Source organism: Aquarana catesbeiana, linkage group LG01 (assembly GCF_042186555.1).
Source record: "Aquarana catesbeiana isolate 2022-GZ linkage group LG01, ASM4218655v1, whole genome shotgun sequence".
NCBI classification, from domain to species: Eukaryota; Metazoa; Chordata; class Amphibia; order Anura; family Ranidae; genus Aquarana; species Aquarana catesbeiana.
The window spans coordinates 868350192-868366256 of NC_133324.1; the positions used below are offsets into that span (position 1 = coordinate 868350192).

The 16065-nt window shown below is 42.7% G+C and overlaps 1 protein-coding gene across 5 annotated transcripts in view; it reads right to left on the reverse strand.

Moving 5' to 3' along the window:
* LOC141117152 (ADP-ribosyl cyclase/cyclic ADP-ribose hydrolase 2-like) overlaps positions 1–16065 on the reverse strand; it is a 73976-nt gene that overhangs the window by 24904 nt on the left and 33007 nt on the right. For all 5 annotated transcript variants that reach the window (XM_073609808.1, XM_073609798.1, XM_073609828.1 and 2 more), the window contains one exon: positions 5304–5386. In XM_073609808.1, the coding sequence (XP_073465909.1) occupies positions 5304–5386 (83 nt within the window). The remainder of the gene's footprint in view (positions 1–5303; positions 5387–16065) is intronic.

Sequence of the window (16065 nt, forward strand, 5' to 3'; positions counted from 1 at the left end):
CGTGGTAAAACACATAAATGCACTGGAATACACCTACACTTTTTGTGATGTGAACTAGCCCTCAGTATTTTGCTTGCTTGACATTTATCCTGCTCCTGATCTTGCTCCTGCCATTCATCCTGTACCCTGCTACAACTTATCTGCTCCCCGTGTTCCTGATCATAGTCCTGGTTCCCCCTTCCTATCTCTTCCCTGCGTCTGCAGTTTACCCTGTTGATCCGTGTTGCCCTTTTTGTATACAGTATATTGTATCATGTTTGTTTTCTAGTTAGGCTTTCTGTCACTTTCTTGGGTTGCTAATTAGGTATTTTGTTATTGGGTTATGGCTCACTGATATCTTTGTTTGCTGTGTTTTCTATTTGCTGGTGTTTGGATGTCTTTTGTTTTACTATTAATACAATTGATTTACTATATACTGTATAGATTGGTCTCAGTTTCCTAGTGTAGCTATGCAGATTTGTCCATTGCTGCTGCTGATTCCTGACACTGAGTACACTCTCACCGCCCCATTTGATGGGTGCCTGGGCAGTCATGCACTAGCAATGTCACATGGGAGAAAGAAGCGTGAGTCATGTTCTTACCTGGAAGTACAGAGCAGCAGGGGAGTGCAGGGAATGTGCAGCTGGGGAAGGCAACAGTTAAAGTGTATGTAAACCATAACAATGAACTTCATTTATCTGCAACTTTTTAGGTCTGTTATATACAGAATATCATTGAAAGTGTTTTCTTTTATCTGTTTGATAAGTGAAAAAAAACACCAGTTGATCCTGCCAGAAATCCATTCAAGTGGAAGTTCATGCTAAAACTAAAATCCCTGCATCTATAGACACCAACATTCTAACACTAACCTATCTAGCCCTGAAAAGAAAAAATTAGTATTAGTAAATTCCGCTGCTGGAGATGGGGTCAGATCGCCTGCAGAAAAGGTATGTATACTAATTTTTTCTTTTCAGGGCTAGATAGGTTAGTGTTATGCCCCGTACACACGGTCGGATTTTCCAATGGAAAATGTCCGATTGGAGCGTGTTGTCGGAAATTCCGACCGTGTGTGGGCTCCATCGGACATTTTCCCTCGGATTTTCCGACACACAAAGTTGGAGAGCAGGAGATAAAATTTTCCGACAACAAAATCCGTTGTCGGAAATTCCGATCGTGTGTACACAAATCCAACGGACAAAGTGCCACGCATGCTCAGAATAAATAAAGAGATGAAAGCTATTGGCCACTGCCCCGTTTATAGTCCCGACGTACGTGTTTTACGTCACCGCGTTTAGAACGATCGGATTTTCCGACAACTTTGTGTGACCGTGTGTATGCAAGACAAGTTTGAGCCAACATCCGTCGGAAAAAATCCTAGGATTTTGTTGTCGGAATGTCCGAACAAAGTCCGACCGTGTGTACGCCCTATTAGAATGTTGGTGTCTATAGATGCAGGGATTTTAATTTTAGCATGGACTTCCACTTTAGCCTCTAACGTCTGGTCACTGCTGCACTGAAATTGTAGGCAGCATCAGTAGCCCTCCATGAGTTCTCTGGTAAAGTTAAGTTTATCCAAAACACTTTTTTATTGTTGTTTTTGGGGGTGTTACTACTACTACTTTTACTACTACTACTTTTACTAATACTACTACATTTACTAATTTTACTATTACTACTACTTTTACTACTACAACTACCACTACTACTTTTACTGCTACTACTACTACTAGTACTTTTACTACTACTATTACTTTTACTACTACTACTACTACTTTTACATTTTTTAACTGTTACTGAGACTTTTACTACTACTACTACTATTTTTATTACTACTACTTCTATTACTTTTTTTATTACTTTTTTTACTACTATTACTACTTTTACTACTACTACTCTTACTACTTTTTCTACTACTCTTACTACTTTTCTACTACTCCTTTTATTACTTTAACTACTACTACTTGTATTTATTTTACTACTATTACTACTACTACTACTACTACTTTTACAACTTTTATTACTACTTTATATTACTACCACTACTACTACTACTACTACTTTTACTACTACTAATTATACTACTTTCACTGCTGCTACTACTACTACTACTTTTACTACTACAACTACTTTTACTGCTACTTTTACTACTACTACTATTACTACTACTACTAGAACTTTTAATACAACTACTTTTACTACTACTTCTTTTTATTACTTTTACTACTACTACTTTTACTTATTTTACTATTACTATTACTTTTACTACTACTACTTTTATTACTACTACTATTATTACTACTTCTACTTTTACTTTTTTTGCTACTACTACTACTACTAGATAGATAGATAGATAGATAGATAGATAGATAGATCTAGATATCTATCTATCTATAAATATATATATATATATATATATATATATATATTAATAATATATGAATAAATAAATGTAAAATAAATATACAAATATGTAAAAATCATCATAAATAATAAATAAATTAAATTAATATGCAATAATAAATATATCTATATAGATAGATATATATCTATTTATATCTATTTATATATATTTTTTTTTTCATTTGAACAGAAAATCGCACAAAAACATGCAACAACGTGCAGCAAAATGCGCAAATCGCGAGTTTCTATTAATTTCTATGGGAATAAAAATGCACCAAAAATGCGCAAATACAGTTCGTCTATTCCGAGCTACAAAAAAAGCTCCAGAACTTTTTTGGAGTTTCAGGTGTTTAGCTTCAGGTGACTTGGAGTAGAGATGTGAATCATCTCCATAGAGAATAATTGATTTTTTTTCTCCTCCAGCGTTTCGGTGCTTCAAGCGTCAAGCTACAAAACACTGAGGTGTGAATGGGATCTAACACTTGGCCTTTACTCTAAATTTAACCTAACAGTAATGATTGCCCCAAAAATACCAGAGCCACGTATACAAGTATACTGCATTACTAATTAGTAGCCCACATCCTATTCTGATGAAATGACCAGCAATTAAAATGATAAATTTCAGTCATTCAATAGTTGTACACAATCATACCTCCCAACGGTCCCGGATTTGCTGGGACTGTCCCGAGATTTGATGTAAGTCCTGACATCCCGGCAAATCAAGGCTGAGTCCCAGAGTGGATCAATTCCAACACTTGGTTCTAGGGACTTGTCTGGCGAGAGAACACTAGCATGGGCACTGATTGTCTCTGCAGCAGCTTGTGTGGGGTGTATTGGGTACTACACACCGCGATCCAGTCACTATATTACAGCCGACATCTCCCCACTGGCTGCCTGTCACAGTAAGATCTAAGCATTTGCCCACATCTCCTGCGGGGTGTCCCCGGGTCTCCAGCACAGTGATCGCTGGCATTGTAGCAGCCGGTATCTCTTCCAGCTGGCAGCATGTTTACAGCAGCAATCGTATCAATACGCTGAGGGAAGTTTCCCATAGGTTCCTCCTCAGCTCTGACGCGTTCTGACAGAACAGGAGGAGGAGCTTTGGAAGGAGATCTCCCAGCACTGAGGTCCCAGGAACTGAAGTCTGTGCTTGGGGCAAGAAAAAGAGGAAGGGGGAGTTTTTGCTGAACTCATACTGAGAGGGATTAAGAGGATTTTTGTGCTGCATGGGAAAATGTGGAGGTGAGTGCATTTGTATTGGGGGGGGGGATTTGTGCTTGTAGGGGGGATTTGGCAGGGAGGGGTTAAATAAGAGATTTGTGCTGAGGGGGGCTTGGGGGGGATAAGAGAATTTGTGTAAGAAGAGAGGTTCAATGGGGATTAATACTGTAAGGGGTATATGGGGGTGAGAATTTGTGCTCAGAGGGGAGGTTTGGAGAGGGGGTAAGATAATTTGTGTAAGAAGGAGGGATTAGGGGAGGATTTACGCTGAAAGGAGGGATATGGGGGGATTTGTGCTGGGAGGGGGTATAAGAGGGTGACAATTTGTGCTGGGAGGGGGAGATTGAGGGGAAGGTTTTTGCTGACAGGGGTGAATTGTGCTTCTAGGGGGGATTTGGCAGGGGGGGTTGAAAAAGAGATTTGTGCTGAGGGGGGCTTGGGGGATGGATAGGAGAATTTGTGTAAGAAGGAGGGGTTTGGGGAGGATTTATGCTTAAAGGATGGATATGGGGAAATTGTGCTGAGAGGGAGGATCTGTGCTGGGGGTGTATGAGAGATGATTTATGCTGAGAGGGGGGATTGGGGGGTAAGAGAATTTATATAAGAAGGAGGGGTTTGGGGGATTTATGCTTGAAGGAGGGATATGAGGGGATTTTGTGCTGACAGGGGGGATTGGTGCTGGGAGGGGGTATAAGAGGGTGACAATTTGTGCTGAGAGGGGAGATTTTTGCTGGGAGAGGGAGATTGAGGGGAAGGTTTGTGCTGAGAGGGGGGATTTTTGCTGGGAGGGGGAGATTGAGGGGAAGGTTTGTGCTGAGAGGGGGGATTTGTGCTGGAGGGGGGTATATGGGGCTGAGGATTTTTGTTGAGAGGGGGGATATGGGGGGGGGGTTGTGCTGTGAGGGGTGATTTAAGGGAGTAAGAAGATTTGTTCTAGAAGGAGGTTTTTGAGGGGAGGTGGATTTATACTTGAAGGGGAGATTGGGGGGAGGGATTTGTGCTGGGAGGGGCAATTTAGGTGAGGAGGGGGATAAAAGAGATTGTGCTAGATGAGAGATTGTGGGGGGGGGGATATTTGTGCTGTGGGGATGAAGAAGGGAATTTATACCAGAAGCTGTATTTGTGGGGTGGTGGTTTTGCTGGGAGGGTAATAGGATTTATGCTGGGGGGGTATTGGGATGGAGAAGTTCCCATGCTAGAAGGTGAGAGAGGATTTGTGCTGGGAGGGGGGGATTGGGGGAAGAGGATTTGTTCTGGGAAAGATGAATGTGCAGGTTAGTGCTGGGTTTTGTGGAGGGTGTGCATATTTTTGCTGAAAGGGTGAACTGGGGGGAGTCCTCTCCCCTCCTAAAGCACCCCTCCCCAAGTATATATCTGTCCCCAACTGTACCCCACATTCTAGCAAGTCCTCTACCTGCCAAGATGACCCCCCAGCACATACCCAAAGCCTGGGTTTTGTTTAACCATGCCCCTTAAGCCCCTCCCCCTGAAATGTTTGGCCACACCCATTTTGCCATAGCACGCTAAGTGTGCTGCAGGCTTCTACCTCCCTCAAGCGTCTCTCATTCTCAAGTTTGAAAGTTGGGAGGTATGCACAACGTGGTATGTCTGAGCCCCCATCTGTACAGATGACCACTGTGAGCTGTTCAGGCGACCAATGCATTGATCATGGAATAAAGCAGTTTCTCTATAAATCAACTTACAGCTACAGAAGCGATTCTCCAGAAGGACTCCTCTGCATTGTGCTCACACTCTGCTGTAGTGGGACAGGAGTCGTAGTCAATCCCTGAACACAGAGAGGAGAATCAGCATTAAGAAAGACGACATCACAGCCAACTCCTAACTAATCTATCTCCAATAATATACAGTAATCACTCCACCAATAATATATCTATTTGCGATCATATTATCTTTTCTCACCAATGATATAATCTATCTCCAATGATGTAATCTCTCTCCACCAATGATATAATCTCTCCACCAATTATGTAATCTCTTTCCAATAATATATTCTCTCTCCACCAATGACATAATCTCTCTCCAGTGATACAATCTCTCTCCACCAATGATATTATCCCTCTCCACCAATGCTATAATCTCTCTACCAATGATATAACCTCTCTCCACCTTTGGTATTATGAGCACTCATTAAACAACCCACTACATAAAAAAACAGATTTTATTTTATAAAGTTTGTGTCATGAAAAGGTGAATTTTCCATCACATACTAATATGACAGGATGATTGACAGGTCTTCTCCTTTTACTGCCTTCGATTCCCCTCATTACACTGGATCTCAAGAATTGCAATAAACCAGATTTAGTATGCTTTTAATGTAGCAAGAGCGCTGCACCTTGTGGTGTCTAGAGGGACCTTATGTCAAAGCACCAGGTACAATCTGGGTTTTGGATCACAGAGTACACAGAGATTCATTTAAGACTAATATGGGCACTTACATGCATAACTAGGTATCTGCACTTCTGTAAAATGATTTAACTTGGCGGGTCATTAAAGGCACAACACAAACCTACAGGTAAAATCTTAAAGTTTATTGTACTTCAACAAAATTACTCATTAAAAGCAGTCTCATATTGGCTATAAATTCTAATTTTCCATGAAAAATAAACCACCTTTCTCGAAAGGATCCCAGTTAGAATGCATATGTTTATAGTCCAACATTTCACGTAATCAAACTAGCATGCTCAAATATTCTTCTCTGCAAAATCGACATGTTTCCTGTAATGAATCCACTTCATCAGGTGCTTAATAGTGGGATATATAAATATTTTCTATATATAAAAATACATGAAATTACAACACATTCATAACAATCACAGTGCATATTCATATGTATCTGCAGCAGTGCGATTCCGTAGTTACCTGAGTGTATACCAACGAGGGAGGAGATGAACCAAGGCCCCAATGGGGAGATAAAATCAAGGGATGAGTCCCCTCCAGAGGATAATGCTTGGAAAGACCCCACATAGATAGAGGTAATTGCGGGTAAATCAAACTAATGGCATTATAAAAGGTTTTGAAGAGGCAAAAGTACCTACCGCTCAAAAGGGTAATACAGCTTAACGCCGGGGTATCATGTATAGTTGACACACTCCACAGGTTTTTTGTGGAAGTTATTCCCACCACCATGAGTTCCCATAGGGGCCGCTCGGTAGAAATACCTCCTACTGTCTACTATACATGATACCGTGTCGTTAAGCTGTATTACCATTTTGAGCCATAGGTACTTTTGCCTCTTCACTTGTAATCTCCTAGGTTCTTAAGACTATAGTATAATCATGGAGTGATCTTTGAAGTTCCCTCCATTCGTTTTATTTTTATTTTTACTTTTAAAGGTCCCATAGAGATCTGATTGGTGGGCCTTTGAAAACATACTGAAAGAAACTTACTATCAGGTAAAATGAAAGGATGGAGTCATTTTTGCCCAACATTGTTCATACTATTCATAAAAGTCTGCCTAAAAGGAGAGCTATGTATATATAGAGGCATAAATAGATACACTATATTGCCAAAAGTATTGGGACGCCTGCCTTTACACGCACATGAACTTTCTGGCATCCCAGTCTTATAGGGCGTACACACGGTCGGACTTTGTTCGGACATTCCGACAACAAAATCCTAAGATTTTTTCAGACGGATGTTGGCTCAAACTTGTTTTGCCTACACACGGTCGCACAAAGTTGTCGGAATTTCCGATCGACAACCACGCGGTCACGTACACCACGTACAACGAGACTAGAAAAGGCCGGTTCAGAACCAAGCGCGGCACCCTTTGGGCTCCTTTTGCTAATCTCGTGTTAGTAAAAGTTTGGTGAGAGACGATTCGTGCTTTTTCAAACTCGTGGCTTTCAGATCGTTTTCTGCCGTTCAGTTTGTGCTTGTGGGTTTGTATCTGCTCTTCAGTGCGTGCAGTCAGTTCGTATCGGAGTTTTCTGTGTGATCTTGCCTGCTCGTTGCTGTTTTTCAGGTCGCTCTTCACAGGCCTTGCTGTTCTTCAGTGCGTTCTGTTACTTCGTTCTGAGCAGCCGACCGTTTTCTAGCCATGTTTCGTATGCGTACTCCTCGTAGAGTTCGTGCTGTGCGGGGGGCTTGGTGTTGGGGTCCTGACCTTGACACAAGTCCAGTCCATGAACAGGGTGGGGAGGAGTTCATGGACCAAGAATTGGTTGCTTCAGCGTGACCAGTTCTGTCATATGCCTTTGCTCTGTGAGATCCGTGAGAATAATCCTGATGATTTCAGGAACTTTCTCAGGATGACGGACCCCGTATTTCACCGTTTGTTGGCTTCGCTGACCCCCTATATCAGCAGGCAGGATACCTGCATGAGGCAAGCCATCACTGCGGAGCAGAGGTTGGTCGCTACCCTGCGGTATTTGGCCACAGGGAGAAGCCTGCAGGACCTCAAGTTCTCGACAGGCATCTCCCCCCAGGCTCTTCTTTGTGGACATTTACTGCTTGTGTTTGTTTGAGCTGACCCTGACAGAAATGTGTGGAGTCCAGAAAATATCGTGATTGTGTAACCTTATACAAAGCACTGTTGGCTGTTATTTACTAAATGCAAAGACACTTTTCACTACAAGTGCTCTTGCAACTGCACTGAAACTGCACTTGTAGTGCAAAGTGGATTTGCCCTTAGGAAATTATCCCCATTTTCTCATAAAACAACAATTACATCACCCCAAAAGTGTTGTAGTGTTGAGACAATAATCCACACATTCTTGATGAACAATCTTTTTAATACCTGCACAATCACATGTGCATTTACCAAAGGTTTTTCTGACAAACCAACATGTTTGTTGTATAACAATTTTTGTGGTGTCATTATCCAAAATCAAAATGTGCATTTTATAGAAAACAGGCCTGTGTAAAACCAACAAGAAAGACACAAATCTTGATCTTACAAAGTTCACATTTGGTAGAACTGGAAGGCAATATCAGACATGAGTATTTAGGAACTGTGTTTGATATTGCGTTCAGATGGGGTGAAATCACCCCAGGAAAAGCCAAATTTGGAAGATGCACACCAATTTCTCAATTTGTCAACATGTGCTATCTGCCATCACGGGGGATCAAGGGACGTGTTTTGGGGGAGAAAGCCCTTCCTCACCGCTACTTTATTATTGAGGAAGGGGTTGCACCCCCAAAACGCGTCCATTGATCTCCCGTGATGGCAGATAGCACATGTTGACACACTGTGTGCATCCTCCAAATTTGGCTTTTGGAAAAATCACAAAAACATTTCACACATTGTAGCACACAAAAGAAGAAAGTGATTTGGAGGGGTTTTAAACTCGCCCCAAAACATCAATGATGTTTTTATATTTTGGAATAACATCATTGATGTTTTGCTTGATGTTTTCCAATTGTAAATTACACCCCATGATCTCCCCGATCAGGATCTGGCACTTTCGGATGTGAAAGGATCTTCATCCACAACCTCACGATCACCTACAAAGAGAGGAAACCCAAAATAAATTAGGTCTAAAAAAAATGCCGCCATCCATCTCTTATCTGAGCCTGTGGTTGCAGACACTCACCTGTTGTGGTGACTAGTTCCACCACGTCTTCTTCCTCCTGCTCATCTTGTGTTGGGGGGATTTCCCCTTCTTCCGGGGGGGGGCTCTGGTCTCCTCAGATGAGGGGTGTCCTCCGAGTCTTTTCTCCCCTATGTAAAACAAAAATGGTATAATTAGCACACAGATATTTAATGTCAGAACTATAAAGATGAAACATTGCTTGGAAGTGGGGTACAATGATCTATTTTAGCAGAGTTCCAACATGTAGCTTTTTTAGTGTCCTTTGTCAAGCTGCAAGACTTTACCTGTTTTATACAAGCTTCACAGATGTATCCCCCCCTATAGTATACACTGGAGCACCTGTGTGGCCCCCCTAATAAAAAGGGTGTTCTTGTGTCCCACACTAGTGCTCCAGTGTCCAGATGTGAAAACAGCTGCTCAGTGTCCTCTCCTTACACAGAATCCAGTTTGCATTTCATTCTATTAACAAAGCCATCTACACAACCCAATTCTTTGAAGACAAGTATAGGGCGTCAAAATGGTGGCCAAATGCATATGGCCTAAACAATGGTATTTTATCGTCCGAAATAAAAATGTGTGATCCGAACGAATAATGTGCCCATGAACATGAAAGTTGACATTTTAAACTGTACAAAAGTTCCTAAAAGCACATGGAGCAGCACGAACGTAATAAACCCAAAAAGAATAGGAACACAGCACAACTACTTACTTTTTTGCAGCACTCTCCGGATCTTTCTGTACTGCTCATGTTCTCGTAATTTCAGGTCCGACCACCGCTTCCTGAGCTGATCTTTCGATCGTCGTACCCCGAATTTCCGGTGCAGACTCCTGACCACTTTCGCCATGATCTTGGCCTTTCGTATATTGGGGTTGGGGTAAGGCCCATACTTTCCATCATAGTCGGCCTTCTTCAGGATGTCCACCATCTCCAACATCTCCCAAAAGGACATATTTGAGTCCTTTAATCTACTTCTGGATCGGGACGTTTCAGGCTCTGGCCTTTCCTCCTCCTCCTCCTCCTCGTTGCTGTAATTAGCACTATCCTGCTGTCTATCCGCCATGTGCTCTTCCTCCACTGCGCCGAATGAAAAGGGGCGGGGAATAGAATAGAAAGAACGTCAGGGGCGGGCGGAGTTATACGCATGCGCAGTGTGTATAAATCGTAACGCGCGCGTCTTACGTACGATCTGTGAGCGGAGGAAGGAGCATCGGAGACGCCGATCGTGCTAACGAAGGTAGGATCTAAACTTGGGCCTATACTGCTTCAAAATGAAAGCCTATATTGTAACAAGATTAGGGGAGTTTGGCCTGACTTTAGGGTTTGTCTTGTGTTGTGTCTTGCAGAGAAAATGGATGGGTTCAATGACCACAATTTCCTGCCCCTGTTCATTGACAAGTACAGGGAGCTGCCCTGTCTGTGGCAGGTCAGACACCCCCACTATAACCATAAACAGAAGATGCAGGCAGCGCTGGAGAAACTGCTGGAGTTGGTGAAGCCGGTGGTCCCCACAGCAACCATCCCCTATTTAAAAGCAAAAATTGGTGGCCTGAGGAGCACATATCTGAGGGAGCGCAAGAAGGTCACAGATTCCCAGAGGTCCGGAGCTGCAGCAGATGACGTTTATGTCCCCAGGCTGTGGTACTACGAGAGACTGCGATTTCTGTCAGACCACACTGAAGTCAGGGAATCCCTCTCCACTCTTCCTTCCACGCTTCCTTCCACCCCAGCTGAGGCTTCCGATGTCCAACCTGGGCCTTCCAGCCAGGAAGACGTGGAGGAGCCCAGCTGGAGTCAGGTATAGCATTCTTCTACAGATTTCTGGTCAATAAATAAATGATGTTTACTAGATGTTATTATTGATCATTAATAGCTGATTAAAAAAAGTGTTTTACATATCAATAGACAGTAGTGGGCACCCAAAATTGGGACAAGAATGCAAAATGCTGAGCTCAGAATGATAGTCAGTTATATTTGTTAACATTCAATTTGCAGCAGTCAGGAGGTGAAAATTGTGTGTGATTGATGAAAACAATACTAAAACTATGTCCCTTTTTCATACACAGGAAGACCTCAGCCAGGAGGAGGCTGTGGAATGTGGCAGTCAGGAGGAGGCGGGGATTAGTGTCAGCCAGGAGGAGGCGGGGATTAGTGTCAGCCAGGAGGAGGCGGGGCTAAGTGGCAGCCAAGAGAAGCCTGGGACAAGTCGCAGCCTGACTGAGTCTCAGGTTCCTCCCCTCCGCCTGCCACATAAATGAGCCAGGAAGATGACTCCCAGTCCTGTGCAGGATTCAGCATACAGGCTGATCCAGGAGGCTTCTGCGTCCCTCAGAGCCTTCCCCAGTCCTGAAGAGGCCTTTGCCTGCATGGCTGCCACCAAATTGCAGGGCATGCAGGAGGGCCAACGCAAGATCTCTGAGGACCTGATTTATAAAGTCCTACGTAAGGGGTTGAGTGGGGAACTAACACACAAGACGGATGTCATTGAGATCGACGATCCTCCTCCTCCTCCTGCTGCCACAACTCCACCACCACAGCCAAAGGCTGGAAGGAAGCGTGGAAGGAAGACCAAAGAGTGATGGCCCTGGGTTCAGTCTGGTCTGACAGAAGATGCAGTCTCTCGTATGACCACAGCCTGGGGACATAGATGTCATCTGCTGCTTTCCGGATCTCTGGGACTTCTGGACCAGACTGCCCTCCCTTAGATAAGGACTCCTCAGGCCACCAATTTTGCTTTGAAATAATTGATGTCTGCCCTGGGGATCCAAGGCTTCGCCCACTTCTGCAGTTTCTCCAGCGTTGCCTCCCTCTTTGTTTATAGTTTTGACCCCTTAATAAAATTTTTTTAGGTAAATTCTACTCTCCTGTGTGTGTTTTCATCCAAAAAGGACAGTTTGTTGGTGATGATTCAGGTACATTTCTAAAGTACAATGTGAAATTAACAAGGGACAACAACACCAAACAATCTCCTACAGATTAAATAGAACAACATATCAATGGTGTTGTGGGAACTTGTCACAAAAAACACACAAACATTTTCGGGAGTACTAATCAAAATCACCAAAAAACAAAGTTAAAAAAGAGAAACACAAAAAAAGAATCTACATTAAAGTCAAAAAAAAAATATGTTGTCAGATGTGAGAAATCAAAATATATTGAGGGAATCCCGATAAATAGTAACGAAAGAAGTTTGTGAGAAGTGTGTGTGAATATGAGCATCAAAACTACTTAATTCTTGTCACATTATAAAGAAGAAGAGAGTGCGCTGTATTAAACCATTTTGAACATTGCAGCGTGACGAAAGTGCTGTATCCATTGCGAACGCTAAGTTTACCAGAACGAGCTGTCCCGTCTCGGAATTTCTTCTGAGCATGCGTGGCACTTTGTGCGTCGGAACAGGCCACACACGGTCGGAATTGATGCGATCGGATTTTGTTGTCGGAAAATTTTATCTCCTGCTGTCCAACTTTGTGTGTCGGAAAATCCGATGGAAAATGTCCGATGGCGCCCACACACGGTCGGAATTTCAGACAACACGCTCTGATCGGACATTGTCCATCGGAAAATCCGACCGTGTGTACGGGGCATTAGTCTGAAGGGTTCAATATTGAGTTGGTCCACCCTTTTTAGATATAACAGCTTCAACTCTTCTAGGAAGGCTATCCACAATGTTTAGGAGTGTGTCTATAGGAATGTTTGACCATTCTTCCAGAAGCAAATTTGTGAGGTCAGGCACTGATGTTGAACGAGAAGGCCTGGCTCACAGTTTCCGCTCTAATTCATTAATCCCAAAGGTGTTCTATTGCGTTGAGGTCATAACTCTGTGCAAGCCAGTCAAGTTCCTCCACCCCAAACTCACTCATCCATGTCTTTATGGACCTTGCTTTGTGCACTGGTCTAAATCATTTGGTGGAGGGGGGATTACACTTTCCCGCAACTTGTGTCAAAATATAAAACATTCCATGGACTCAACATGCCTCAAAGCAAATAGCTTGGGGTGTCTACTTTCCAAAATGGGGTCATTTGGGGGGGTTTTATGCCATCTGGGCATTTTATGGCCTTCAAAACTGTGATAGGTAGTGAGGAGTAAAATCAAAAATGTACGCCCTTAGAAATCCTGAAGGCAGTGATTGGTTTTCGGGGCCCCGTACGCGGCTAGGCTCCCAAAAAGTCCCACACATGTGGTATCCTCATACTCAGGAGAAGCAGCTAAATGTATTTTGGGGTGCAATTCCACATATGCCCATGGCCAGTGTGAGCAATATATCATTTAGTGACAACTTTTTGTAATTTTTTTTTTTTTTTTTTGTCATTATTCAATCACTTAGGACAAAAAAAATGAATATTCAATGGGCTCAACATGCCTCTCAGCAAATTCCTTGGGGTGTCTACTTTCCAAAATGGGGTCATTTGTGGGGGTTTTGTACTGCCCTGCCATTTTAGCACCTCAAGAAACGACATAGGCAGTCATAAATTAAAGGCTGTGTAAATTCTAGAAAATGTACCCTAGTTTGTAGGCGCTATAACTTTTGCGCAAACCAATAAATATACACTTATTGACATTTTTTCTACCAAAGACATGTGGCCGAATACATTTTGGCCTAAATGTATGACTAAAATTGAGTTTATTGGATTTTTTTTAGAACAAAAAGTAGAAAATATCATTTTTTTTCAAAATTTTCGGTCTTTTTCCGTGTATAGCGCAAAAAATAAAAACGGCAGAGGTGATCAAATACCATCAAAAGAAAGCTCTATTTGTGGGAAGAAAAGGACGCAAATTTTGTTTGGGTACAGCATTGCATGACCGCGCAATTAGCAGTTAAAGCGACGCAGTGCCAAATTGTAAAAAGTGCTCTGGTCAGGAAGGGGGTAAAACCTTCCGGGGCTGAAGTGGTTAAGTCATCCAGGACTTTTGTTTGCTCTTTTAAATTTATTTCCCAATGGGATGCACTACTGGCTAATGCCCGTATTTAATATGCTCTTAAAGCAAACCCATCTCTACTCCATGTTCTTTGTTTCTAAGATTTTATCCTAATTTATATCTTCTAGCAAGGATCGTAGTTCAGGGAAGTTGGCTCTTTTGAAATTCAGTATCTTTGTGTTCTCCTTGTGTTTCCTATTTGTGTGATTTATACTGAAGCCAATTGACCTGTGATCGCTGTTTCCTAAATTGCCCTGTATTTCCACATCCGTGATCAGGTCTGTATTATTGGTAATCAGTAGATCTGGTAATGCCTTGTTTCTAGTTGATGCATCTACCATCTGACCCATGAAATTGTCCTGCAAGACATTTAGGAACTGGTGAGCCTTATGCCCTGTATACACGATAGGATTTTCCAATGGAAAATCCTATCGTGTTGTCGGAAATTCCGACCGTGTGTAGGCTCCATCACACATTTTCCACAGGAATTTCCGACACACAAAGTTTGAGAGCTGGCTATAAAATTTTCCCACAACAAAATCCGTTGTCGGAAATTCCGATCGTGTGTACACAATTCCGACACACAAAGTGCCATGCCATGTTTCCTATTTGTGTGTTTTATACTGAAGCCAATTGACCTGTGATCGCTGTTTCCTAAATTGCCCTGTATTTCCACATCCGTGATCAGGTCTGTATTATTGGTAATCAGTAGATCTGGTAATGCCTTGTTTCTAATTGATGCATCTACCATCTGACCCATGAAATTGTCCTGCAAGACATTTAGGAACTGGTGAGCCTTATGCCCTGTATACACGATAGGATTTTCCAATGGAAAATCCTATCGTGTTGTCGGAAATTCCGACCGTGTGTAGGCTCCATCACACATTTTCCACAGGAATTTCCGACACACAAAGTTTGAGAGCTAGCTATAAAATTTTCCCACAACAAAATCCGTTGTCGGAAATTCCGATCGTGTGTACACAATTCCGACACACAAAGTGCCATGCATGCTCGGAATCAAGCAGAACAGCAGCACTGGCTATTGAATTTAATTTTTCTCAGCTCGTCGTATGTGTTGTACGTCACCGCGTTCTTGACGTTTGGAATTTCCGACCAACTTTGTGTGACCGTGTGTATGCAAGACAAGTTTGAGCCAACATCCGTTGGAAAAAATCCCATGTATTTTGTTGTCGGAAAATCCTATCGTGTGTACAGGGCATTAGACAAATGTGTGGTTCCCTCCACCAAGTCTATATCCTAGTAATTAAAATCCCCCATTATGATAACACTTCCCATCCTTGCTGCTAATCCAAATTGTGATAGGAGGTTCGTCTCCACCTCCTCCCTCAAGTTAGGGGGCCTATAGCATACTCCCAGTATTATTTTCCCTTTAGCTTCATCCCTTTGGAGGTCTACCCATAAGGATTCCACCTCCTCCCTAGCCCCCTTATTGATGTCATCTCTCACATTCACTTGTACATTATTCTTGATATTTAGGCATACCCCTCCCACTTTTTTACCCTTCCTAATACCCTTGAATGCTTGCCAGCCAATTATGAGAGCTGTTGAACCAGGTCTCTGAAATTCCCACAAAATCAAAATCTTCCTCGTTCAACAGTATCTCTAGTTCACCCATCTTGTCCGCCAGGCTCCTGGCATTGGTGAACATGCCACATAGTTTAGACCAGTCACATACTGTCCTCTTATTGGGTGTTCCGAGATTGCAAATAGGACTTGTTGCTATACTTACCTTGGGTTTATGTGCTTTAGTCAACCTACCACTAATGCCCCCAATACTACCCTCCGGAATATGTTCATTGCTGACTATCTCTACCTCTGGACCCTGCCCCCCATCGCCTAGTTTAAAAACCCCTCTAACTTTTCGGCCATCTTCCCCCCCAGCAGATCTGAACCCTCCTCATTTAGGTGAAGTCCGTTTCTTCTATTGAACTGGTGACCGACTGAGAAGTCAGCCCAGTTCTCCAGGAATG